Source organism: Antechinus flavipes, chromosome 1 (assembly GCF_016432865.1).
Source record: "Antechinus flavipes isolate AdamAnt ecotype Samford, QLD, Australia chromosome 1, AdamAnt_v2, whole genome shotgun sequence".
In the NCBI taxonomy this organism is placed as follows: Eukaryota; Metazoa; Chordata; class Mammalia; order Dasyuromorphia; family Dasyuridae; genus Antechinus; species Antechinus flavipes.
In genome coordinates this window covers 81,070,940-81,098,265 of record NC_067398.1, presented here as the reverse complement: position 1 = coordinate 81,098,265, position 27,326 = coordinate 81,070,940, and the positions used below count along the sequence as shown (strand labels likewise).

The 27,326-nt window shown below is 53.2% G+C and overlaps 2 protein-coding genes and 1 long non-coding RNA gene across 4 annotated transcripts in view; 1 reads left to right on the top strand and 2 right to left on the bottom strand.

Moving 5' to 3' along the window:
- On the bottom strand, positions 1–12,305 carry DUSP7 (dual specificity phosphatase 7). The gene is made up of 3 exons (XM_051985382.1): positions 11,677–12,305; positions 7,185–7,613; positions 1–1,962 (listed from the first exon to the last, which is right to left on the bottom strand). The coding sequence occupies exons 1-3, from the start codon at positions 12,074–12,076 to the stop codon at positions 1,655–1,657; spliced, it is 1,137 nt and encodes a 378-aa protein (XP_051841342.1). The 5' UTR covers positions 12,077–12,305; the 3' UTR covers positions 1–1,654.
- Positions 9,341–27,280, top strand: LOC127554130 (uncharacterized). The gene is made up of 3 exons (XR_007951903.1): positions 9,341–11,263; positions 24,570–24,669; positions 27,159–27,280. It is a non-coding gene; the product is annotated as an uncharacterized LOC127554130 (long non-coding RNA).
- Positions 20,011–27,326, bottom strand: part of POC1A (POC1 centriolar protein A) — a 215,516-nt gene continuing 208,200 nt past the window's right edge. The window contains exon 11 of one of the 2 annotated variants that reach the window (XM_051985347.1): positions 20,011–21,339. In XM_051985347.1, coding sequence (XP_051841307.1) covers positions 21,196–21,339 — 144 coding nt within the window. In that variant the 3' untranslated portion in view covers positions 20,011–21,195. The remainder of the gene's footprint in view (positions 21,340–27,326) is intronic. The other variant, XM_051985340.1, reaches the window with a different exon arrangement.

Here is a 27,326-nt window from a genome sequence, read left to right as displayed (position 1 = left end):
TTCTTTTTATTAAAGAAAAAATAATATTTATTTGCAATATAAACAAAGTCCCATTATTGGTTCAGGATATATATATATATGTCATATACATATATGTATATATATATATATAGGGTCACAAATTTTCCTTCATTAAATCACAAAGCAAAACCGGCCCTCTCTAACAAACCCTCATTTGCATGTCAGATGCATCTTTCTGGGTTGTTGAATGTAGTTTGTTCTTTTTTTAAAAAATAAAAGAATTTAAAAAACGAAAATAAAAAAGGAACCATCCACAGCCCAAGAAGCTGTTTGGTCAGCTCTCTCAGCCATGACAAGTTTTTATAATTCACGGCCCCAAAATTCCCTGAAAAGAAAACCCTCGATGAGGTAAGATGCAGTGAACACATTCTCCTCTGCTCCGAGGCTCCCACTCTCAAACCCTCGGACATCATTACAAAAAGGAGGATCCCTGTCCCCATCCCCACCTGCCCCCTCCCCCATGGATACCGGGCCCTTCCCTCCCCTCCTCTGGCTGCCTCCCCAACCCCTCTCCCTCTTCTTCAGGCAGAATAAAAACATCTTCTCTGGGCAGAAGGCACGGCGGGACAGGAGCTGCGGCAGGACAGGAGCTGCTCCGGCCCGACAGCGGGAGTCGCCCGAGTCCGGCCACGGCCAGTTTGGGGGAAACGCAGAGGTGGAAGAAGAGGGAGGAGGGAACAGCCCCTCAGCCCCCCCAGGGTAATGGGGAGGGAGTTAGGTGGGGACACCGGCGGGGGGCCGGAGTCCAGAGCCCGTTGGCTCGGTCCCAGCCCTCCCGGAGGCGGATTCACAAACCCCCAAACCCGAAGGAAGCTCAGAAGCGTCTGCAGCTCCATCCAATCAGTGCAGAGTCGGGGGGTGACAGAAGAGGAGTCAAGGGGGGAGGGAGAAATTTACAAATGGCGTCGGCCTTCCGGACCCAGCCAGCAGCCGGGCAGCCTCCCAAGGAGGGCCCCACACCCGGGACGACACCCGGGCTTCACATATGTGCAAAACGCATTTGGTCAGTCGAGACCCTGGATATTCTTCTCCTTTAGAAAATGCAGAACAAAAACGAGAACAATCCTCTCTCTCTCTCTCCTCCGGAGAAGAACAGGAGAAAATACTGGTTTTTCCATAGCCCGCCATTGTCTGTACACATGGTCAGAAAATTACATGCCTTTTTTTCTTTTAAAATGAGTTCGGATGCTCTGCTCCAGAGCTTGCCCCCCTCCCCTCGACCAAAGAGTAAACTCAAGCTTGTAGCTTTAAAAAAACAAGGAAACCAAAGTCGCCCGGATCGGGCCCTTGGGGAAGGTGGCGGGGCCGCCCGCCTGCCCGCGGGGTGGTGTCCGGGTCCCGGGGCTGGCCCGTGACCGGTGCGGAGGCCGCGGCGCCGAAGGCACCTGCGGTGACTGCCCGCTGACAGCGCCCGTCAGGACGCCCGAGGAGCCCGGCTCGGGACCCTCTCTTCCGTTTTAAAAAGCAGCGAACGGAGCCCCGGGGCCGGGGGAAGCAAGTCCTCTCTGGCCGCGGCGGAGAGGAAGGGGCGTTCCCAGCGGCCCCCCGTGCGGGGCGCTGCGCTCTGCGGGACGCTCCCACGGGTCCGTAGCAAGAATGCGATGCTCGCCCCCCTCCCACGGGGGCCCCGGCCTCATGTGGACTCGAGCGTGTTGAGCTGGAACAGGTTGTGGTTGGTGGGCGTCGTGAAGTACAGCTGCTCGCTGGGCACGCGATTGTCACAGGGGCTGCTGAGGCCCAGGGTCCGCTCGAAGTCCAGCAGCTGCCCCATGAAGTTGAAGTTGGGGGAGATGTTGGACTTTTTCCTCTTCACAAAGTCGTAGGCGTCGTTCAGGGACAGGTTCAGTTTCTGCATCAGGTAAGCCACGGTGACGGTGACCGAGCGGCTGATGCCCGCCAGACAGTGCACCAGGATCCCGCACTTGTTGGAGCGAGCCTCGTCTGAAATGGAGGAAGGGGACAGGTGAGTGTCTGTGCCAGGGGCTGCTGTCTCCCCCAGGCCCACAGCGAGGGGCCCGGACCCCCGAGTGACAGGGCAGGGGCTGCTGCCTCCCCCAGGCCCACGGCGAGGGGCCCGGACCCCCGAGTGACAGGGCAGGGGCTGCTGCCTCCCCCAGGCCCACGGCGAGGGGCCGGACCCCCGAGTGACAGGGCAGGGGCTGCTGCCTCCCCCAGGCCCACGGCGAGGGGCCCGGACCCCCGAGTGACAGGGCAGGGGCTGCTGCCTCCCCCAGGCCCACGGCGAGGGGCCGGACCCCCGAGTGACAGGGCAGGGGCTGCTGCCTCCCCCAGGCCCACGGCGAGGGGCCCGGACCCCCGAGTGACAGGGCAGGGGCTGCTGCCTCCCCCAGGCCCACGGCGAGGGCCCAGACCCCTAGTGGGGCAGGAACAGAAGGGCAGGAGCTGCTGCTCTCCCCAGTCATCCATGCCCTCTCTGGGCTCTGGCCTCCCCCAACGCAGCATTAAATAGGCCGCTGGAAAGGGGTTTTAATTGTAAAGCATGCAGATGCAACTCAAATTTATTCATATTCTTGGTCCATCCCATCATGGGCACCCCTCACTTTACACCACAGCGGGGGTCCCCAGAAGTGGGCTGAAAACCTTTAGTTTCTCCCCAGTCAATCAAACCCTTTTTTAATGAACAAGAGAAACTTGCTGTTTAAAGATACTCTGTAGCCCCTCATGAATCATTACCCTTACATTGCTTTAGCATAACCTGATTTTCCTTAAAGAGACTAGAGCGGAACTCACCCTCACAGTGAATTCTATTCCAGGCCTCAGTCCTGACCCTTAAATACTCAGTCACCCCTTCCAATTCTTAGGAACTACTTAGCTTTACAGACACCTCTCCATTTCTCCATCTCTCTCTACTTCTCCATTCTTCTTTCCTTCTATTTTTCCATTTCTCTATTTCTCCATTCCTCTGTTTCTCCATCTCTCTCTCTTTCTCCATCTCTTTGTATTTCTCCATTCCTCTGTTTCTCCATCTCTCTTTCTCATCTCTCTCTTTCTCCATTTCTATTTCTCTCTTTCTCCATCTCTCTCTCTCTTTTCCATCTCTCTCTCTTTCTCCATTTCTAATCCTCTCTTTCTCCATCTCTCTCTCTCTTCTCCATCTCTCTCTCTCTTTCTCCATTTCTATTTCTCTCTTTCTCCATCTCTCTCTTTCTTTCTCCATTTCTATTCCTCTCTTTCTCCATCTCTCTCTCTCTTTCTCCATCTCTCTCTCTTTCTCCATCTCTCTCTTTCTCCATTTCTCTATTTCTCCATTCCTCTGTTTCTCCATCTCTCTCTCTCTTTCTCCATCTCTCTCTTTCTCTCTCTCTCTCTCTTACACACACCCCGACGCTTGTGTCACCATTGTGAGACCTTAGCCCAGGTTTCCTGACAAAAGCAGTCACAACCCAAGCTACTCACCCGGCTGGGCCAGTTTCCTCACTTTGTAAACAGCCCCGGGTCTCTGTTCATGTCATTACCTGCCCTAGAATCCGATGAGACGGGTAATCGTTTTCAGAGAAAAGCCCTCCCGGGAGCTCCCTCCCCAGGCTTCCGGGCTCTCGCAGCTGTTGGTGAGACTGGCGGGACCTGCGCGTGGGCCCGAGGCGGCGCGGCTCGGCTGACACGGGGGAGCGCTGGGGCTGCGTCGGGTTTCTCACCCCAAATCGCTGCTGAGCGCGAGTTTCAGAGACAGCGAGAGGAAGCAGGTGCCCTGAAGCTGCCGTCAGTGGCCAGGAGTCTCACACGGACAGAACGGCGCTTGGGGCTGGAAGAGACGCCTCACCCGTGAGGGGCCCAACCAGGAGCCACAAGCAGCAGGGCCAGCGCTCACCCCCTTCGCCAGCGATCTCTGAAACACACGGCCGCCGCCTCATGGGCCTGAGCACGAAATGTGAGGTCCCGCTGCACTGGCATGTGCCGGGCAGCGGGCGGAGGGAGGGCCGGCTCCGGCGGAAAAGACCTGGGGGCCCTTAAAAGTTCGAGAAACAACCGAGTCTGACACGGAAGGCAAACCCTGTAGTGCTGCCTTAAGCTGTGCAGGAGAGGGGTCTGGCCGGGGAGACGGGAGCCCCCTGGGACCGCCAGACCCCGGGCGGGACGAGGACCGCAGATCCCTGGCCATCCCTTCTGTAACCACAAGCATTTCACATCCACCGTCCCATTTTACAGATGTCAGAGGCTCCGGTTAGCCACGCCGACCAGTCCAGGCTCTTTCCACTCGACGCTTGCCCCCGGCATCTGCAGGAGAGCCAGGGTTGGAGCGCAGGGAGGACAGAGCTGCCTTTAACGACCCGAGAGGCCCCATGGGAGACTCGCTCCTGCAGGCGACAGGAAGGCGGCTGAGGGGAAAACTCTGACTTCCATAGAGAGAAAGAGAAGAGCTTCCCTGGGCTGGGAGGTCCTCACCCCTCACTGAAGAGATTCCAGCCAACTCTGCCCGACGCCCTCCTCCAGCTCAGGGAGCTCTTTTCCCTCAAGAATTTTCCATTCATCCTCAGAACTGCCCAGTGAGCGCACAGCTAACTGCCCTATTTTCTTCCACGGGGCACAATCTAGCATTTTTATCATCTGCAAATAGGATGAATAAAAACAATCTCTTTTTCTTGCACAATTGCAGCCAGAGGACTCTTATCTGGTCCCCCCGGACTGTGAGCTCGGGGCCGAGACCCCAGGTACCCCACGGACGCCAGAGCCGTTCACACGCGGTGGGCGGCCCAGTGTGTGTTCCGGAGCCTGGGTTCTGACTTAGGAGGGAGGGCCGGGGCTGGGAGGCACTGTAGGGTTAGGCAGCGGGCCTCTGCTCCCCCTGGGATCAGGCCCTCCCGCTCTCCTGGGACCAGGGCCTCCTCCCCTCCCGGGGAGCTCTCCCAGCTGGCCTTAAGAGTCCAGGATGTGGGTCCTCGGGCGTCAGGACCCAGCAACACCCTCCCTGCTGGGAAGGCATTTCCTCTCCTCTTTGCTTCCTCTCTCAGGGGGCCGGGACACGGAGACCAGGAACAGCCCAGTCCCCGCCTCTGTGGTCTAGGGTCACCTCGCCCTCTGCTTGCTGCTCCCAGGCAGCAGGAGGGTGTATGGAGGGGGTCAGCGTCTCCACAGGCTGTTCTAAGGGCTACAGAACAACAAACCCCACAACAGACAGGTGTTATTGTCACCCCCATTTTACAGGTGGGAAAACAGAGTCAGATGGGCAGAGGCTTGCTCAGGGTCATGGAGCTAGGAAGTGGATTTGAACTTGGGGCATCCTCTCAACCTGAGGAGATGATGTTGAGCATATGGGAGAGCACAGGAGGCTGTGGAGCCAAATTCAAATTCTGGCTGCTGTATTCACTAAGTCTCTGCACCCACACTCTGGGCGAGGTCCCTCACCTACAGCCCCGGTGCTGAAGCTCATAAGCTCCTTCCACCCCGGTTCTGCCTCCCTGACCGGAGCAGGGGCTCGGGTGGCCAAAGGAGGGGCCGGGAATGGGCCCCAGCTGGCCGGCGGTCCCAGGTCTCCCACTCGGCAGCCTCGCAGAGGCTGGAAGAAGTGAGAGGTCGGGATTCCGGGGTCGGACCCTCCCTCGAGACACCCCGGGCTGCAGGGGACCCCAGAGACGGCCCGGCTCGCCTCCCCCCCTGAAGGTCAGGGGTACGTACGGGGCTTGCCCAGTAACTGGGACGAGATCGGAACTCAGGCCTGACTCCCACCCGGGGTCTCCATAACCCAGCCACCATATAATGTAGGCGACGTCCCGCTTCCCACCCCCTGGGGTCACTGCGGAGAGAGCCACCCTCGGGGGAGTAAGTAAGCACAGAGCCAGGGAATTTTGTCTCCTAAAGGGCTGTCCTCCAGCCACTCCACTCCCAGTGGGGACCAGGATGAACCCCAACTCTGCGCCTGCCCCCAGAGCGGACTAGGGGGGGGACGAGGAGCAAGGGCTGAGGCAGGGACCCCCAGCCCCGTTACAGCGCCTTCCCGTTTGGGGGATCCATTTGGTCAGTTCCTTAGAAGAGGATGATGTGAGTAATTCCCTCATTTCCTGTTATGAAATCCGGCCAGGGCCAAATTGGCATGGAGTGTGCCACGGCCGAGCCCAGCACGGAGGGTTCCCCGGGCCTGGGCAGGTGCCCTCAGCCTTCCCTCCCGGCCTCCCGGAGCTCCCAGGGGAGGGGCAAGAGCCCCAGCAGCACCAACCGCCCCGCCCCCGCCTCTGCCAGCTGGTCCACGCTGGCCACAGGCTCTGGAGACCCGGGTCGGGGCCTTGGCATCCTCCTATTGTTGGTAGAGCCCATCCATCTGGGGGGGTGAAAAGGGCCCCGACTGACCTCAACGGCTCCCCCAGTCACCCGCTGGACCTGCCAGCCTCCCTGCCCCGGGAGAGAGCAATCCTTCGGACCCTCCTCTTCCCCAAGTCCAGTGAGCCGCCCGCTCGTGCTCCCTGGGGGGCCCTCAGAGGACGCTCCCCCAAATTCTGCCAGGAGCCCCCGCATGCCCCAGGCTCGGCCCGGGCCCCCCGCTTTGAAGGGCACTAAAGCAGAGAGAAACCTCACCCAGGCTTGCCTTCATCTGGCGCCAGACAGGGCGGTTCGGAAAGCCCCCAGCCCCGGAGTGGGAGGTGGGGGTGGGGAGCTGAGAGTCCCTAGTGCAAGTGGGAGCTGCCCAGAGGCACTCAGCACAAACACTCACACTCACACACTCACATTGACACTCTGACACACTCACTGACACACTCATACACTCTGACACACACTCACTGACATGCTCACACTCTGACACACTCATACACACTGACACTCTGACACACTGACACCCTCACACTCTGACACACTGACACACACTCACTGACACGCTCACATACACTGACACTCTGACACACTCACACACTGACACTCACAAACATACTGACATGCACACATACACTCTGACACACACACACACTGACACTCTGACACACTCACTGACACCCTCACACTCTGACACACTCACACACACACTGACACACACTCACTGACACGCTCACACACACTGACTCACTCACACACACTGACACTCTGACACACTCACTGACACCCTCACACTGACACACTCACACACACACTGACACACACTCACTGACACACTCACACACACTGACTCACTCACACACACTGACACTCTGACACACTCTCACACGCGGGGCACCTACCGATGAAGGTGATGGCTTCAGGGAAGAACTGGGAGAGGTTCTGGCTCCAGTGGTCGGAGATGGGGATCTGCTTGTACTTGAACTCGCCGCCGTGCTCGAACATGTTGGGCAGGTTGGGCGTCACGTTCAGGATGTACTTGATGCCGTACTTGCCCAGGACGTCCAGGTTGGTGGAGTCCTTGGCGCAGCCCAGGTAGAGGTAGGGCAGGATCTGCACAGGGAAGGCCGGCTGGCTGGAGGGCAGGGGGCTGCCGTCCGACTCGGTGGCGCTGCCGGGCTCGCGGTCCGACTCCCCGTCCGAGCAGTCGGAGCTGATGCGCAGGCCGCCCAGGCCCAGCACCGAGGCCGGGGGCGAGTTGCTGGGGGAAGAGCTGTCCAGGCTGGTCTCACAGTGCTCCGAGTACTCCGTCTGGAACTTGTTGAAGCCACCTGGGGGGAGACGGCGGGTTAGGGCACCGTCGGCCGGCTGCCCCTCCTCCCCCCCTCGCCGCTGGCGTTTCCCGGGCCAAGGGGCTTCCAGACAACCCCCCCCCCCCCGTCCCGGGTATAACAGAGGAGTGCTGGCTCCGAGAGAGGGGCCCAGGTTCTCCCACAATGGCTCCTTTCACCAACCTCCCCGGCCCCCGGCTCCTCGCTGTATAATGGGGTCTCTGGTCCCCTCAGCCCCCGAAGCACTCGCTAAGCCAAAGCATCTGAGCGCTCCATGGGGCGCTCCCCAGAGACACGCTGGGGGTCTCCTCGTCCTCCCGCCTGCGAGGATCAGGACAGAGGGAGGGAAGAGAGTCAGGGAAGGCCTCCTGGAGGAGGGGGCATCTGAGGGGCCTGTTCCCCTTCATGCCCCAGGGGAGGCAGGAAGGTCCGGTCCCAGCCCCTCAGGAACATCAGAGGGGAACTGGGGGATGAGGAAAACATGGGGGTCGGCGGGCTGGGGAACTCGGCCACTGGGTAACCTTGGGCAGACCACACCAGGGCTCCAAGTCTCGGTTCCTCCTCTCTCTCTCTTTGGAGCCTCCAATTCTATGCTCACACTGTAGCAGAGGATGGGGAACAGCTGGCAGCCCAACTGTCCACCAAACACTTATTGAACCCCTGCTGCATACAAAGTGCCCAGGCCAGTGCTGAGCCCCTGCTGCATACAAAGTGCCCAGGCCACTGCAGAGCCCCTGCTGCATACAAAATGCCCAGGCCCTTGCTGAGCCCCTGCTGCATACAAAATGCCCCGGCCACTGCAGAGCCCCTGCTGCATACAAAATGCCCAGGCCCTTGCTGAGCCCCTGCTGCATACAAAATGCCCCGGCCACTGCAGAGCCCCTGCTGCATACAAAATGCCCAGGCCCTTGCTGAGCCCCTGCTGCATACAAAGTGTCCCGGCCACTGCTGAGCCCCTGCTGCATACAAAGTGCTATGGCCACTGCTGAGTCCCTGCTGCATACAAAATGCCCCGGCCACTGCAGAGCCCCTGCTGCATACAAAATGCCCAGGCCCTTGCTGAGCCCCTGCTGCATACAAAGTGTCCCGGCCACTGCTGAGTCCCTGCTGCATACAAAATGCCCCGGCCACTGCAGAGCCCCTGCTGCATACAAAGTGCCCAGGCCAGTGCTGAGCCCCTGCTGCATACAAAGTGTCCCGGCCACTGCTGAGCCCCTGCTGCATACAAAGTGTCCCGGCCACTGCTGAGCCCCTGCTGCATACAAAATGCCCAGGCCCTTGCTGAGCCCCTGCTGCATACAAAGTGCTATGGCCACTGCTGAGCCCCTGCTGCATACAAAATGCCCAGGCCCTTGCTGAGCCCCTGCTGCATACAAAGTGCCCCGGCCACTGCTGAGCCCCTGCTGCATACAAAATGCCCCGGCCACTGCTGAGCCCCTGCTGTATACAAAATGCCCAGGCCACTGCTGAGCCCCTGCTGCATACAAAGTGCCCAAGCCCTTGCTGAGCCCCTGCTGCATACAAAATGCCCAGGCCCTTGCTGAGCCCCTGCTGCATACAAAGTGCCCCTGTCCTTGCTGAGCCCCTGCTGCATACAAAGTGCCCCAGCCATTGCTGAGTCCCTGCTTCCCCTCAGTCCCCACAGTTCCTGGGCCCAGGTCCTCTGCCTCCTCTCTCCAGGATGGAGGGCCAGGGCAGCTCCTTCTGCCCTCCGGCCAAGGCCAGGTGCTCCTGGAGCCTGGAGCAGCAGCAGCAGCAGCAGCAGAGCAAAGCAGGGCAGGGCCAGGCCTCCCCTGCCTCCCCTCCCCCTGTCCCCGCCAGAGAGGCCATTTTGGAATGTTAATTGGAAACACAAGCAGTTTCCAGCCGGCTAGGGGTAGCTCTCAGCCAAAGGAGCTGCGGGGAGGGGGAGTGGAAGGGCTCTCCAGAGAGAAAACGGGCAGGGGGTTCCCCTCCGGGTGGGCAGGACTGAAGGCTTTTGGCCAAGGCCAAGGGAAGCTCTGGTCAGAAGCCTGGACGCCTGGGTCCCTTCCTCCAGCTGAAATTTTATTGTTTCCCTTGGCTTGGGCGGCGGGGAGGGGGTGAGAGGCTCCCTCACCCCTCACCGTCGGGCGGGTACAGAGAAAGAAGCCCCAACATCCTCTCTCTCCGGGGAAAGCTCCCAACAGGGGCCGCCTCCCTTCCTCTCTTTCCCTTCCCCCTCCTTAAAAAAATGAATCCCAAACCTGGTCTGCAAGAGGGGGTGCTGGCCCAGGGGGTGAGCCGAGGCCAGAACGGATTTAACTACAAGCTTGCCAGGCAGGAACAGCGGCTTCCTCCCCAAGACTCTGGCTGTGGGCTGCGGGGGGCAGGGGATGGGTGAGAGGGTCCCCACCCACCTGGAGGGACCGGGCGACCGCCACCCTCCCCTCCCTCTACCACCTACACTATTCCTTCTCAGCAACTGAGAAAAAAGCACGGAGGGGGGAAAAGTTTGTTCCTCCCACGGAAATCGTGCCGGGAAGGGAGAGGGGAGCCGGAGGGGTCCCTGCCGCGGGGTCAGGGGGGAGGGGAGCAGAGAGCTGGCTCCTCCATCCTCCAGGTGGGGAGCCAGAAAGGAGGGGAGGCCCCAGAGTTCTCCCAGTTGGGCAGAGAAAGATAAAAGGCCCCCAGCATGGGGGTCTCCTGGGATGTAAAGGACTCTGAGGTGGGGGAGGAGGGGCTGTCCCGCCCTGAGCCTCTCGAGTCTATTTTACTCTCCTCCATATCTAACCACTTCCTAACTAAGAGCAATGATTAACCGGGAGCAGTCTGGCCCTCCCCTTCCCCCAGACTGTAAATCCTTGGAAGGCAGGACTGTTATTTTTCCATTTTTGAAATCTCAGTGTCAAGCACCTAGGAGGTATTTAATAAATGTTTACTGAACCCAGGGCAGCTCAGCTCCCGGAAAGGCAAACAGATAAGGCCCGGGCTGGGGAGAGGGGTGGCCCAGGGACCGAGCCAGGGCAGCACAAAGGGAAAGGCAGGCTCCAGAGGGGGAGGGGGCGCGGCCCCCAGAGGCTAATTAGGATAACTCTAAGATAAAGAGGGGCCGAGTGGGAAGGGCAGGGCCAGGCTGATAATCCTGGGGCTCTGGGTCAAATTCTGGGTCAGGGGAAAAGGGGACCCAAGGCAGGGAGAGGGCTTGGGAAGGGGGCGGCCAGCATCCCGAGGAACAACACAGACATCAGGGTCTGGATGGCTGAAGGGTTAAAGGGGAGGGGTACCGGTCCCAGCCGGTCTAGATTAGGACAAGGGGGCAAGTTCCTGGTGCGAGGCTGGGGGGAAGGATGGTCCGAGTGGTGCGAGGACAGGGAGAATGGGGAGTGAGGGCGGTTAGAGTGTGGGTTGGGGAGGGCAGTTCCTGAGGACTGGCCTGAATGCGGGGAAGGCCGGTCAGTTTGGGTTGGTGTGAGGAGGCTGACTGCACTTCTCAGTTGGGGAGGGAAGGGGGGTCCAGTCTGGGCGAGGGGGAAGGAGCGCCCCAATCCCCACTTCGGCACTCAGTCTGGGGAGGCAGTCCCTAGTCTGGGGTGGTGGGTAGGGACGGCAGAATCTCGGTAAAAGTACAGGGCGCCCTACTTGGGGCCGGAAAGCACGAAGGAGAGCCCAGCTCCTGATTCCCCTGGCGGGTAAGAAGAACCAGTCTGGGTTGGAGAGGGGCGCGAAGGAGACCCCGGGCCCTAGTTTGGGAGGGTGAGGTGGCCAGCGGGGGGAGCACAAGAACGGCCCCAGTTCCCATTTGAGAGGGAAGGATGGTCCTGGTCTGGGTAGGAGGGACCTGAGATCCTGGTTCTAGCGGGGAGGGGGACAAGGGGTAAGGATGGTCGCAGCCCGAGTGAAATCGAGGGGGACAGTTTCCAGCTGGGGGAGGAGCCCGGGGAAGGCTGAGGGGCCTCGGAGATAAGGGGAGCCAGCCCCGGGGGAGCTCTCGGGCCCCGGCTGGGGCGGGAGGATAAGGGCGACCAGCCGAGGGAGGGAGAACGCGCTGGCGGGGGGGCCCAGCCGGGGCGGGGGCCGGGGTAGCGCTCCCGCTCGCCCGTACCTTTGAGGTAATAGGCCTGGCAGCCGTCGTCGCGCAGCTTCTGCAGCAGGAGGCCGAGCACGGAGCTGGGCGCGCCGGGCTCCGCCTGCCAGTCGGCCGTGGCCTCGTCGTAGAGCAGCACGGTGGCCGCCTTGCAGCGCTTGGCGAAGCGCTCCTTGTCCTCGTGGTTGGGGATGATGGAGCGGATGGGCAGGTTGCCCTTCTTGAGGCGGCGCAGCATCAGGCCGGGGATGGCCAGGTTGATGGCCGTCTCGATGTGGGACGACTCGAAGAGCTCGTGCGGCCGGCAGTCCAGCAGCAGCAGGGACGCGCCGCCGCCGGACTCGAGCTCCTCCTGCAGCCACTCGGCGCTCTTGCACGGCATCGCCACCGCCATGGGCGCGCGGACCCGATTTTTCATCGGGATCGCGGGCGGGCCTGGGGGCCCGGGCCGGGGACGGGCCGCGGGCGTGGACGCTCGGTCAGCGGCTCTCGGGCGAATCCCGGGCGGCCTCGGGGCCGCAGCTGCCCCCGCCCCCGAGCCCCGGCGCGGGGCTGGGCCAGGGTCCGTCCCGGTCCGCCGCTCTGCCCGGCCGCCCGCTCTCCCAGCCGCCTCCCGGGGCAGCTAGGCTCGCTCGCTCGCAGGTCCGCCCGCCCGCCTGCTTCCTCCCGCCAGCCCTCCCTCCCTCCCTCGCGGGCTGCAGCCTGACAACTTCAATTAAAAAGGGGCTTCTGTAGCTGCGCGGCGTGTCCTCCTCCGGGGGGCGGGGCCTGCGGCGGGGCGGGCAGCCCCGGCTCCAAGCCGCGCCCACAGCCCGGAGCCTGCACCCGTCTGGCCTGCGGAAATCCGCCCAGCAACACAAAAGGCTGAGAAGCCTCAGGGAAATCCACGTGAGCGCCGCCTTCTCCAGCACCCGGGCACCACCCCGCCAAGCCCAGCCGCTTCCTTTCAGTTACTACTCCCAGCCTGTCCCCCCAAGCTGGGTTTGGGGGCCCCAGTTAGGCCCCTGCACCGAATCTTGTGTCCCCCCGCGGGCAGCAAGCTCCCTTTAGCGGCAGAAGCAGGTTAACAGGACCCCGTCCGAGGTCTGAGAGCTGGGGCCGGACAGAGATCAAAGAAATCACAGAATTTCAGAGTTGGAGACCTCGAAAGCCTTCTTAAAAAAAAAAAAAAGCTCCCTATAACATCGCAAGTGGCCATCAGCCCGGTATTTTATGGGGCTCACCCAGCGTAACGTGGACATTTGGCTGAAGAGGAAACAGGCCCACAGAGGAAAGATTAAATAAACCCTGACCTGTCCAGTTCATCTTAGAAGAGCAGGCCCCAAAGATGGAAGGGGCAGGGGCACCTATCAGGACACTACTTCTCCCACAGCCCTAAAAGACCTCCTGAGCAGACTGCTATCCAAACTTCAGTGCCCTCTAGTGAACACTGGACTAAGGGCTGGAATCACTCTCCTCCTCCAGAGACCCCAGATGTTCAGGGTGAAACGGGTGATCTCTGTAAAAAACTGTGACCCCTTTTGATCTGTAAAATTAACACTGAAATTGTGTCCCCTTTGATCTGTAAAGAAGGGAGATTCGAGTCTCAGGCCCTCCTGGGAAAGCATATTTCCCTAAGTGCCGTTATTCAATTGGAAATCTTGGCCAAAAGCACCCATTGATCTTTTGGGGGATGCCAACCCTTTTCAGGAAATTCCAGATTCTTCCAAGCCTTCAAAGTGATTTTCATTCAATTGGGAGCTCTGGGCCTGGTATTGATAAGTATCTAGGCCTGGGGTTTTCAACTTGAAACTTCAGTCTCAGATTTCCTGTTAAAGGGCAATTTTAAACTCATTTCTTTGCAGAGGCACGAAGCGGGACGAAGTCTTGCCAAGGAACCTCTCCTTGGTGCAGCTGCCTGTCAGGACTCCCGCCTGCTGTGAAGAGACCATCTTGTCAGCGGAAAAGCCTTTTGTTATTTCTCTGCCACTGAGGAAGTCAGTCTCCTAGCAAAGCTGACGTCCGCAGTGCAGATAAAACTTCTCTTTTGCCATTCAAACTTTTCGGGTTCGTCTTTCAGGAAGGACTGCGCCGACCGGAGGGGATTCCCACGCCTCAGCTCTCCGCACTGCCACTCACCTCAAGTACTCTCTCCAATTCAATTACTGTCAAGTTTCCTCCCCGGGACAGGGGAGGGAGGGGGGTCTTCTCCCAGCAGACCTGGAATCTTAGACCCCTTTCCCAACTAGAGCACCTCTGTCCTGAAATCTACAAAGCTCCCAGTTTAGGATGGAGAGTGTCACTCAGCTAGCCTGCCACAGCCTGGATGGAGGCTAGAAATCTGGTACTCCCACCTCCAGCCACAGGGAGAGCTGACCCTTTGGGCTCAACCTAGCCCTTCCGTCCATTCCAGAGCTAAATGTTGGGAGGAGGGGGAGTGCCGCAGTGACCTGCGGGTGCAGGCCCTAGCCTCTCTCGGCAGAGAGGACCAGAGAGCCTGGAGCCTCGCGCTAGGACATGATGAGCCCATAAAGGAGGCTGCGCGCCCTTTAAGAAGGCTTTAAAAGCTGGGTTAACACTGACTACAGTTTGAGGCGACACGTGACTTTCCAGAGGCAGAAGGGGGCGGGCGGGGGGGGGGGAAGAAAAAACTCTTGTCTAATCCCTCGCTTTCTTCCTCTCTCTTTTCTCTTCCCTCCCTTTCAATTTCCCCAACCTACCAATCAGTTCCTGCGGTGGGCGGGAGCGGTCCGCCTAGGGGACCAATCGGAGGTCAGAAAGGAGAGGGTGTGGGGAGGTGGGAGAGGAGGGAGAACGGCGCGCGAGAGTGGGCGGAGGCCGGGGGGCGTGCCCCAGCGCTATGTATCGGATTGCCAGTTGCGGTAGCGCGGACAGCGAGGGGAGGGCTTAGAGGAGGTGAATGGAGCCGCAGGTAGAACTGTAACAATGTGACTACTTGGGAGCCCGGGAGGGCCTGAGCACGCATGCGCAGGACCCGGCCCGGCTGGCTCTGGGGCAACGAGGCTGCCTGGTTAAGAGGCGCTCTGCGGTCCTCTGGAGGCGGCCACGGGCTCTAACGGAGCTGGAAGCTGCCGAGCCTCCGCCCTCCAGCCACCGGCTCTCCGGCTGCTTCGAAAGGACGGCGCGTTCCCGGGACGGGGAATGGGACGAGAAAGGAGGGAACAGGCACCGCTTGTGCTGGGGCTGCCTCGTCCTGGAGCCCAGGACCGGGCATCGGGCCTGGCCCAAACCGACCCCGGCCAGGTGGTTCTGTAGTCCCTCTAGGAGCCCGTTAGCCCTTCTCTGCGTCGCCTCCGCCAATGAGTCTTAGACTCCCGGAAAGCCTCCTTTCCCAAGCCGGGATCTCCAAGTCCAGCCTCTGCTTGAATACTTCCAAGGACAGGGAGCTCGCTGGCCCCAGTAGTAGCTCGGCTCCGTGGTGGACAGGACCTGAACTTTCTTTCTTTCTTTTTTTAAAAAACTTTTTATTGATAGAACGCATGCCAGGGTAATTTTTTACAACATTATCCCTTGCACTCACTTCTGTTCCGATTTTCCCCCTCCCTCCCTCCACCCCCTCCCCCAGATGGCAGGCAGTCCTTTACATGTTGAATAGGTTACAGTATATCCTAGATACAATATATGTTTGCAGAACCGAACAGTTCTCTTGTTGCTTAGGGAGAACTGGATTCAGAAGGTAGAAATAACCCAGGAAGAAAAACATAAATGCAAGCAGTTTATATTCATTTCCCAGTGTTCTTTCTCTGGGTGTAGCTGCTTCTGTCCATCTTTGATCAATTGGAACTGAATTAGATCTTCTCTTTGTCAAAGAAATCCACTTCCATCAGAATACATCCTTATACAGTATCATTGTTAAGGTATATAATGATCTCCTGGTTCTGCTCATTTCACTTAGCATCAGTTCATGTAAGTCTCGCCAGTCCTCTCTGTATTCATCCTGCTGGTCATTCCTTACAGAACAATAATATTCCATAATGTTCATATACCACAATTTACCCAGCCATTCTCCAATTGATGGACATCCTTTCATTTTCCAGTTTCTAGCCACTACAAACAGGGCTGCCACAAACACTCTGGCACATACAGGGAGGACCTGAACTTTCATATGCTGCTTCAGATCCTCTGGCTTCTTTCAAGTCTAAGCCAAAATCCCACTTTTGCTGATCCCCTTACTGCTGGTGCCTTCCTTCAGTTGATTATCTTCAGCTTAATCTCTATATAGCTTCTTTATACATATTTTTAAATAGTATTTTATTTTTCCAAATATATGTAAAGTTTTCAGCACTCATTTTTTGTAAAACTTTTATGCGCTAAAATTTTCTCCCCCCCTCTCTGTCTCTCCCCTCCTCAAGACAGCAAGCAATCATAGGTCATATATGTACAATCCTTTTAAACTTATTTTCATATTTGTCATGTTGTGCAAGAAAATCAGACCAAAAGGGGGAAAACCAAGAAGAAAACAAAAAAGTAAAAACAGTATGCTTCAATCTACATTCAGTCTCCATAGTTCTCTCTCAATGGGAATGGCATTTTCCATCCCAAATCTAATGGAATTACTTCGAATCACTACTTTGTTCAGAAGAAATATGCCCATCGCAGTTGATTATCTTGTTTTTAGCAGGTTGTCTCCTCCATTAGACTGTGAGCTCCTTGAGACCTTTTTGTTTTGTTTTGTTTCCCCAAAACATAGTAGGATACTTAATAAATGCTTATTGACTTGACTGCCTTTGTGACTTAGGCAACTCAGCTTCTCAGTCTTGCTTTTGTCATCTGCAAAATGAAGATAATATACTCTACCTGAAAGGGTTGTGAGAATCCAATGAAAATGTGTGCACATACATTCCATTATTCCTTGATTAGTAGGAAGTGCTTCCTTATATCTTGAGTCAGAAAGTGCCTCTTTCCAGCTTCCCCTCTTAAAGTCCTAGTTTCCTCCTTTGTTACCAAAAACCTGGTCTGATTCTTCCCCCCGAATGACTTTAAATAGTTAAAGGTTGTGATCTTGTTCTCTTAAGTCTTTTCTAGGCCAAACATCCTTTGTTCCTTTAACTGGTCAATTACCCATAGGTCACTGGATCTCTAAATACATCCATTTGTCAATATCCTTCCTCAAATATAGCCCCCAGAACTGAGGAAGACTGAGATTCCTTGTGATCTGACCAGGGCAAAGGACACGGTTATAGTGGCAGAGTTCACACCAGCTTGTGTGTTTACCACATCTCACTATTTGATTAGTGGGTCAACAAAGTATTTATTAAGGAATGTCCTCCCTCCTGCTCTTTATCTGTTCAACTACCCACCTTTTGAGCTCAATTCAAATGCTGCTTCCTGGAAGTCTTTCCTGATTGGTATCAGCCTTCCCCCACAGATCTTATGTTATACAGTCCACCTCTCTACTCGTGTGATGGTGAAATTATGTATTTGTGTTTCTGTCCTCTCAATGGGGTGTCCTCAGAGGGACCATGTCTTGTCCAAATGTTTTATCTTCCATAATAGCTAATACCAGACTCCAAATTGTGTGAGTGCTCACTTTATTTGTGGATTTGGGACCGGTTTCAAATTCATTTTTTGAAAGTCATCCCACCATAGTTAACTCACACCCATTCCCTCTGTCTATGTGTACTCCTAACTGCTCGAATAATACGATAAACTTCTTAGAAGTTACATGTATCATCTTCCCACAAAGGAATGTAAACAGTTTAACTGTATCGAGATGCTTATGGTTAATCATGTTTATCTTTTTATGCTTCTCAAGTCTTGTATTTAAATATCAAATTTTCTATTCAACTCTGGCCTTCCCATCAGGAATGCTTGGAAGTCTTCTACTTCATTACAGATCTATTTTCTAGCTGAAGGATTTGCCCCTTCCCCTTGTAACTACAAGCCTCTTCTTCACTCTGTTACTGTAACCAGGGCCCTCTCTCTAAATTGCCTAGGGCTGGGAAATTGTTTCACCCGAGCTTTTGTTGGGTCTGCTGTCTCATAATTCATTTCAAAGTGTTATTTTGAAGTTGTTTAGAGGGGAATTTGTTACAGTTCCAGTGAGTTTCTGCCTCTACTTTGTCATCTCAGCTCCCTTCAAGCTAATTCTACTTTAAAATAACAAGGACTAATTTCCTCTCCCCCACAAATTGCACTTCCCTATTTCCTGATTTGTAAGATGGGGGTAATAATATTGGAATTGTTTCTTGAGGTGGTCCTGAGAAAATGTTTTGTCAGTCAATATACATGTATTAAGCACCTACTTTATGCCAGGCATTGTTGTTAATCCCTGGAGATATAAAGAAAGGCAAAGCAACAAATATGCATTAAGTACCTACTATATGTCTTACATTGGTGAAATCCCTGGGGAAATAAAGGCAAAAGATAGTCCCTACTCTCCAGATGTTTACAATCTAATGGGGCCATTATGTTAAAACAATTCATAGAATAAACTGCTGATAATCAACCGAGGGAAAGCGTGGGGATGGAGGATTGGGAAAGGCTTCCTGGAGAAGGTGAGATATTTAGCTGAGACTTTATATTTAGACTGAGGCCAGGAAGCCGAGATGAGGAAGAAGGGCATTCCAGACTTGGAAGACAGCCAGTGAAAAAGCAGGGATTTGGGAGATAGAGAGTCTTGTTGGAGGAACAGCAAGGAGGCCAGTCATAGGACTGAAGAGTAAAACAGAACTGCAAAATATAAGAAACTTGGAAAAGTGAAAGCTGAGAGGGTAAGAAGGATTTTGAACTTTAAGCAGTGGATTTTATAGGTCTTGGAGGTAAGGGGGAGCCACTGGAATTTACTGAATATAAAAGTGTGCTTGTATGTGTAGGAGGCAATTATGGGGGGGGGGGGAGGTGACTTGCACTTTAGAAACAACATTTTGATAGCTGAGTGAAGGATAGTATGTAATGGGAAGAAACTTGAGGCAGGAGGACCCACAGTGGGCTATTTCAATAGTCGGAGTATAAGGTGATGAAGACCTGGACCAGGGCAGTGGCAGTGTCAGGGGAGAGAAGGCAGGGTAAGGTGTATTGGAGAAATTTTTAGCAAGGTAAAACCGACAGACTTGGGGAGCCAGGCTGGGGAGATCAGAGTTGAGAGAATTAGAAGTCCAAGATAACTGAGGGACTAGAATGATGCTACTGTGTAACTCGGTAGTAGTAACACTTTGTAAAGCCTTAAGATTTTGTATGAATGAGCATTATTATTGCTAATTAATCATATCATCTTCTTTAATTTAAAGGGATTAGAAGGTAGCCTTAGTCCTGTGCTGCCCAAATGCTACTGGGTTTACATTGAAGAGCTGGAGGCCTATTTCTGCCACTGACAAACTCTGAAATCTTTGTGGAGTTCCTTTCCTTCTTTGGCAATCATGTAAAATGAGGGAACTGGATTAGATGATTCTAGCTCCTCTTCCTCCTCCTCCCTTGCTTTTTCTCAGCCTCTGGGACTCGGGTATCTACTACAATCTTTAACTGCCACCCTGATGGGTAGGAATGGAAGTGAAGGAGAATGAAGTTGGGACCTCTTTCCTGTTCTGTGTGAACTTCTAGGGGACCTCTGGGACCTAGAAGTCCTCAGGATCTGAGAGAGCTCCTTCCCTGAAGCTGCCTGGGGAAAAGGGGATGGATGTCTGTAGGAAGTCCACAGAGAAGTGGAGGCCAGGGATATGGCTAGTACAATTGTTTGCTAAAGTGAGTGAATGGTCAATTCCCCCCTCACCCTTTTCCCCACCCCCACTGTCTGGAGCAGGCTCTGGAAATTGCTTGTCATTCCCAAGCCAGGTGAAAAATAGGAAGAGATATGGAGCAAAGGTAATGAGACAGAGCCTTTGGTGTAGGGAAAAGATCATTCTTTGAAATCCAGAGCATCTAAGTCTGCCAGTCAACTTTATGGTTTTGTCCAAATCACTTTAGTCTCTCTGAGTCTGTTTCCCTAACTGCGAGATGGTTATCATAATAATATTAGATGGCCTGCTTCACAGGGTTGTTGTATAAAAGTACTTCACTGGGTTGTTGTGGAAAATATTAAAGCGCGAGAGAAATAGAAATTATTTCTAGCCATATTTGATGATGCTCCTCCCCCTCTTCTTGTGGCCTTCGGGGCCCAGCCCTAGGGTCAAAGGTCTCTAGTTTAAGCCCTGACTTCTTTCCTCTCCGGAGTCCACCATTTAGAGAAATTGCAGTGAGATAAATTTCAGCCGGAGGTAAAGAAAAGCTTGCTAACAATTAGGTTGCCTCAGGGAGACAGCAACTTCCCTATCCCTGGAGGGAAGAGTTAGGCTGAGAAATTATGGAAGGAATTCCAGTTTAGGTCCAAACAAGTCAAGTCTACCTTGGAGATTCCACAATTGGAGAATTGTACGACCTCAGACAATTGCTTGATCTCTCAAGTTTTCTTATCTATGAAATGGGAATACTGCCACTAATGCTTCCCTGACTGGGTTGTTGCGAATCTTAGAGTGGCCCAACCTTATTGATTGCTGCTATTGCTCAGAGCCAGACAGGTGTGGGCCCTTGCCCGTAAAGCCCGAGTGTTGGGGGTTAGAACAGGTTTCACCAAAGAGCCGTTCACCCAGAAAGCAATAGGACCGTTCAAAGCCTAAAGAGGAAACCTCTGGGGCTGGGGCAGAGAGCATGGTGGGGAGGGGACAGCAAAGAAGGATGGGACTGAGCTATTTGGCAGAACCATCCCCACCCCTCTGAGTGGTGGTCCAAGCCCAGATGGAATTGGGTCAGCGGTGCCCCCGGAACCAGTTCTGCCAAACTCTCCATCACTAATCCACCTGCCCCCCGAATCTTTGCAGCCTCCACCCCCTTTCTACATCATCTTTGGAAACAAGTCATCACTACCATTCCTGGAAAGGTCACGTCAATCAGTTACTTTACAGCAACACTCGCCATCCCTGTGACTTTCCCGACCAAAATACCTTTCTCCAGCCACCACTTCCTCATTAGTGCTGCCTCCCCCTCTTACAAGATAAGTTTTGGGGAAAAGACCCATATTCTTTTTGTGGATTTCCAACACCCAGCACTGTGCCTGGCACACAGAACTTAATAAATGCTGTTTCTGCCTTTCATTTATTTCTACCAGCCAGTGGAGAAGGGGCGGGGGTGAGTTTGGTTCTTGCTTAGTCTGGTTGATTTTCATCTCTGGTAACATGGATACAGAGCTTTGAAGTACTAATACAGGAGATGCAGCAGAAACAAATAGGAAATAAAAGCATGACTGGATTTTTTTTTTTTTTTTTTGCAAAGCAATTGGGGTTAAGGGACTTGTTCAAGTTATTAAGTATTAAATATCTGAGACCGTATTTGAACTCGGATCCTGCTGGCTTCTGGGCTGATGCTCCATCCACTGTGCCATCCTGCTGCCACAGTATGCCTTAGATTTTAAAAGGGATGGGTCAAGTGGTCACTGCCGCGGTCCAGAACAGAAGTGACATCAGAGAGTCCATAGACCCCAAGTTGTTGTTTGTTAATTATCACAGTGTGTATTTCTGGAGGAGAACATTAATCTAGGGTACAAAAGAGAGGAAGGACCTGGGATCCCTAGTTCTGGGTACAAATCCCATCTCTGAAATTACCCTTGTGACTTTGATCTCTTGACCCCTTGGTCTCAGTTTCTTCATGGGTCAAATGAGGGAGTTGGACTAGATGACTTTTGGAGATCCTTCCAGGTCTGGATCTGTGATCCTGTAAGGCAATGAATGACTTGACTGTACCTAGAATCTTGAAGCCTTTCCCAAAACACTTTGTAAATTGTAAAGCAGGCTTTTTCAGATGTGAGGACAGAGGTAATGAATGTGGGTGTGAAGCAATGGACAAGGTGATTTGGGTTTAAAAAAAAAATCTCAACTTACCTGAAACATTTCGGAAACTATTGTGTAAAACATGGCTATGTGTTATCAGTTAACATTCAGACTTTCCTTTCCACCCCTTTCCCCGCCCTTAAGAGTCAGAGGGTTGTAGAATTTAAAACTGGAGCCCAGAGATCTGATTCAAGTCACTCCTCTTACAAGAATCTCCCTCTACAACTGCCCCCCACAATTGGGTGTCAAGCCTGTTGGTGACAGGCAGAACATCAATCCTAGGCTGGTGGCTCCTTACCATGGTAAGGCTACCACACATCTTTCTGTACTTCCTACTCCCCCTTTCCCTAGCAGGTTTATGACCTCTCTCTCTCTCATTTCTGAACCTCTCCACCTCTTGAACTCAGCTTAGCACAATTTTCTAATCACTGTTGGCCTGAGAAAAACAAAATCGTAGATAGATGGATGGCTAGATAGACATAGATATCTAGCTGATAGACATAAACATAAATATATGGATACATAAATATAGATAGGAAGAAAGAAAGAAGAGAGGGAAAAAAGGAAGAGAAAAAAAGAAAAAAGAAGGATGGATGGATGAAAGAAAAATAAGCTACATCCAGCTAGAGCCTGGGGGGCTACTTGGTGGTATCATCCAAGGTGATCACATCCCCCACAACTCATTGGGGCCCTTCAAGTCAGGATAAGTAGCCTTGTCTACCACTGAAGCATAGTACCAAGAACTCAGCACTAGGAATCGGGACTGCATTCTGATGGATAACTCCATTTCCAAGTCCCTTTTCCTCTCAGGATCTTAGTTTCCTGCCTTTGATGGATTTTATGGTTCCTTCCATTTTTGAAGGTCTGACATAAACATTGCCCTGGGTCAACAAATCTCAAGAAGCAGGGGAAGAAAAATAAACTGGCCTGATTCCTTGTAGGGGAAAAGAATGCCTTTGGTCCCGAGCTGTGGGGCTAATGACAAGGAGCTCTTGCAGCACAGGAGATGGCAGGGAAGTCAGCAGCCCAGCCCGGCTTCTGGGATGAACACCTCTTAATTCCACCATAGAATCTGCCCCCAGGATGGATGGGTGGAAAGTGAGGCAGCCTCTAGGAGAGATCAACTGGTCCATCCACCTTGTACAAGACTGATCTGGGAGCTGGGAGGAATGTGAGGCTGGGGTGCAGGTCAGGGAGAGGGGGGGTCTGGTTTGATTACAGAAGTAACTAGAGAGCCTCATCTTGGTGTGGAGATGACCCTGGGCTCTCAAGACCATGCCATAGATAGTAAAGTATAGGTAGGACCCAGACTGTGGGCTGATCTCTGGGCTGAGGGCCAGGAAGGATAATTCTGATCACTCAAAGTGATTCCATCTCCTACCTCTTTTCAGTGAGAGCAGTTGTAGAGAGCCGGACACTTGGCTGTAGAGCCTGCCCAGTGGTTCAAGCTATGTTCCCTATGGCTCCAGAGGCTGCCTTCCCCTCTGACCTAGAAGCCCATCTCTGGGAATTGCATGTTCCAGCACATTCCCCGCTTTTGGGCCATGTGGAGGTGGTGGAAGAGGGACTGGCATGTCGGCATGCCAGAGCCTGCTAGTCAGTGTGCCCAGGATGGAGGTGGCTGCCAGGGGCTTGATTCGTGAGGGGTAGGGCCTTGGCAGGGGATCAGTGATGGCCATCTGGAAGGATAATTTCCAGAAAGAGGCGGAAGGTCTCCCTTCCCTGAAGACTTTGGTCCCATTTTGCTATTATGATCGAGACCCACAATACCAAGCACCCAGTTTACCTGGATGGTTACCTGGATGCTCAGGAATAAGATTAGTTTCAGCACTGAAGTTTGGTAAACAGAGGCAAAGGAAGAGAAAATCGACTGAGACCAGATGTTTAACTAAACCAGTAACCTGCATGGCTTTTCTTGGGCTCCTGCATAACTAGCTAGCCCTGGGCTCAAACTATGGGTGGTGGGGAAGATTAGGAAGCACCTGGAGTTCAGAAGAGTTACAGACCCAGGTCCTGCCCTCTGACAGCTTCAGATCCAAGGAAATGAGAAAGAGCAGAGATAGAGCTTAGTAGAACTCTCAGACCAGGGGAGACAATCAATCAACAATTGCTTATTAAGTATTTACTATGTGGTGGGTACTATAATAGGGACTGGGAATATAAAGTTCCTATCCTCAAGGAGTTTATACTGAAGAAGCCACATGCCCACATATAGATAAATGCAAAAGATTCAAAATAAATATAAGAACATTCAGGAGGAGTAGGTCAGTCTAGACCAGTGGTCCTCAAAGTGTAATCCAAAGAATTGTTGGGGTCTCTGAAACCCTTTCAGAGGGTCTACAAATTCAAAACTATTTTTTATTTCTAATATAGTAAATAGCTATAAATATAACCCATGTGAACAAAAACTCTTTGAACAGATCCTCCATAGTTTTTTAACAACATGAAGATATTGAGAACAAAAGTTTGAGAACCACTGATCTAGACCCTCAGGGGAGTCCCAATATGGCAATATATGAGCTGGCTAAAACTATGGTCTTGTGCAATCCATCACATCCCCAGTGTGTGTATATTTAGTTATTTGGACATTGTATCTCTGTGCAAATAATTATGGATGTCACAAAACAGACAAAAGTATGAATTTTAAAAAGTGGTAAGATAAAGAGGAAATAATGTTGGAGCTATAGAATCGATAGGGAACCAATGGAGTTTACTGAATGATAGGATCTCTTTAAGAACATCACTGTGTATGGATAATGCATTGGAGATGGAAGAGATATGAATCAGGAAAAGTAATCCAAAAATGTGAGAGATAACATACATAATGAGATTTGTAATCTATTACAACCCATCCATTCATGTCTATGTATTTATCACCCCATTGATCCTCTTTGAAAGGAAGGTAACAATCACTCTGAACCATCAAAAATGAAAGGAGACGAGGAGGCAGGGCTGGTCACTGGTCACTGCCGTGGAGCATAGATTCCATTGTTGATCATCACTCATTGTCAAAGGGGAACAGTGACATCATGGGACGATGTCTTGATTTGCTTGTGAATTGGACTTAAGTGAGGCGGAATTGTGCAAAGTGATCAGTCTTATTCTCTCTTCCAGAGTCACTGAAGCTATGGCAAGACCAAAGTAAACACTAATGGCATGACCCAGCTGATAGCACCGATTCTATCCTCCAACAGGCACCTGCTGCAGCCACAAGGTAATTTGGGGTAGGGATTTCTTCAGTAGCACCTGGGTAACTACTGCTGTGGGTCAGGTGCTCAGAGAGGCACTTATTAATGCCCTGTAGGGTTTGGGAATATACATAGGGGAGAGGAGAGGAAAAGTGGGTTAGTTTTAGGGAATTAAGTTGAGTATAGTTGTATAAGGGACAAACAAGGTTGTGCTAGTAAAAATATTTAACAACCAGCTTTTTCCATTTAAAAAATAAAAATTACACAACATACTTTTTAAGTTTACTCTGCAATATCAATATTTTCTCCATCACTTCTTAAATCTAGACAATCAACAAAACAAAACAAAAATTCAAACCTTCATCTGTAACTTTTGCTGATTTAGGAGATATAAATGCTTACATTGAAAATTCAAAAGTCGGCCCTCATGAACCAGTTTGAGCTGGCTCCAGCACACCTCTGGAGACAAATCCTTCACTGGTTGCAATGGAAAGGCTATAGAGACTGCATTCACCAATTGGTTGATACCCCTTTGGGTCAAGCCACAGCCTTCTTAAAATCAGGCCTTGCTTATATACTTAGGAGAATACTGGATTTTACACCATTTCAGATGAGCCAGTGAGGGTCAGAGGATCAACTGATACAGTTGGTGTTTAATCAGTGCTTATTGGTTGACTGAATGAGTGACTGTAAAGACCTCCTAAAGAAGGAAGGATGTGAATTGGACCCTGAAGAATGAGTGATAGTTGGATAGTGGAAAGGGGGTGGAGAGAGAACTGTAGCAAAGGCAGGGAGGTTGGATTAGTTTAGTATTTGTGGAAAGGGAGATTGTCGTATTTCCCAAGGACTGTTCTGATTTGAGACTCATTTTCTCTGTAACCTGGACAGTGCCCACTGATATGCATAATGAGGACCTTGAGCTACCCCCTCCCCACCGCCCACCAGAATTCTCCATAATAATCCCCTCATTTTTACATGATTTCCTAATCTCTCAGCCTCTCGGTGAGACAGGTCCTTACAGGGTCCGGGCCCTTTCAGCAGAGGAGGTGACTTGAAGCTCTGAGAAGCCTCTTGCACATGACTATGATATGAGGTGTCTACAACGAGGTTCAAATCCACGTCTGTGGCCTATAAAGTCCAGCGTTCCATTCGCTGTGAGAAGCTGTTTCTGCTGGGAGAGGCTTTTAGCACAGAGAGCCACATCCCCGCTGGAGGGGACTTCAGAACCCAGAATATTGGTGGTCAGACAGAAACTAGAGACTCCCTGACCCCACTGTTCATTTGGGAGCAGCCTTAGCGAAGGTCCGGCAAGGGCAGGACACACAGTGTGTCTGTAGCAGGGTTCCTTTTCCACTTTGATGTCTTCCCGGGTGCTATTTTTGACTCCTGCCCCATCACTGCTCTATGTTCCCTTGTGCTTTGATCCCAAAGTCTCGGGCATGTCGAACAAGGTTTTCCCCTTCAGACTGGGAGTTCCCTGAATACGGGCCCGGCTTCTCTCCAAAGTTTGGGGCTCCTTAAGGACATAGCTGTGTCTCCCCCCAGATCAAGAGCTAGCGTATGTTCCCCCTTAGACTGAAGGCTCTCCAAGGTCAGTTTCAGACTCGGGGCTCACCAAGGGCAAGAATGGGGCTTCTCCCCCTCCCCACTTACACCACCCAGGGCACGTGAGCCCCTTGGTGGCTGGTTGCTAGGTCACCAAGCCATCAGCACTCCCTTTCTGAGAGAAGCTAGCACTTCCAGAGTTAATCTGGGATTGGGTTCCTGGTGCCAGATGGATGGCATTCTAATCTGGGTTCTTTCTGACGTCCTGCTATGAATAGGCTGAGGCGAGGGCTGGGGTGCTGGGAAAGGGGGGTGTGGGGGCCCCTGCACGAGGCACTGGCCGTCCCCGGGCAGGGCTCCTCCCCTGACAGGTGCCCATCACCCTCCTGCCCGAGGTGTGAGCCGGCCCCTGGCCCAGGAAGGGGCTCCACATCTCAGTCCTCCTCTGCAATGCATCTCTGTGCACTGCCGAATGGTGTCGTTTTCTGGTTCTGAGCTTCAGGAAGGCAAGAAGAGAGCTGGACGTAAACGTCCTACACATCCCCTGCCGGCCTAGCCGCGGTGCCCTGACACTTAGCCTCCATCTACGGTTTCCTACCCATCACAACCCCTCCATGTCCTCTGTGTCCTAGGAGAAATCCTCTGTGGGGAGGCACCCGACATTCCCTCAGTGCCCTTCCTGTGACCAGGAATGCTGATGCTTCAGAGACTCCTGTGTGCCGTGACTCACAGTAGTGACTTTTTAAAAGACAAATCTGATGAAGGTTGCCCGAGGTTGCTCAGCTAGCACCTGAAAGTGGGCCGTCTAACCCCAGCTTTTGCAGAGAGAGCCGAGATGCCATCACTTCCCACCGGCTCTTGTGCTTGTGGCCCAGAAAAAAGCTATTTCCCTGTTCCGAGGGTCAGGTTTGGGGCTGATGTTCCGACCACACAACGGTTAGGAAAGTCTCCCTTCTTCCCCTACCCACAGAGCGTGTCTGTGACACTCCCTGCTCAGGCGAACTTCCCCCGGCCGTCTCCGCGGCAGGAAAGCCTAGCCCGAATACACCCCAACGCATCCCAGCATGTCGGCACCTGTGCGGGAAGTACCTGGTTGGGCGCTCTCCGGAGGGAGGGGCAGGTGAGATTGGCAGGGCCC

Excerpts from the sequence above, each read along its gene's own strand:
- DUSP7 (XM_051985382.1), bottom strand. The coding sequence starts at position 12,076 with ATGAAAAATCGGGTCCGCGCGCCCATGGCGGTGGCGATGCCGTGCAAG. Across the intron at positions 7,614-11,676 it reads CCAGGCCTATTACCTCAAAG|GTGGCTTCAACAAGTTCCAG; the intron begins GTACGGGCGAGC and ends GTCTCCCCCCAG. Across the intron at positions 1,963-7,184 it reads TGAAGCCATCACCTTCATCG|ACGAGGCTCGCTCCAACAAG; the intron begins GTAGGTGCCCCG and ends CCTCCATTTCAG.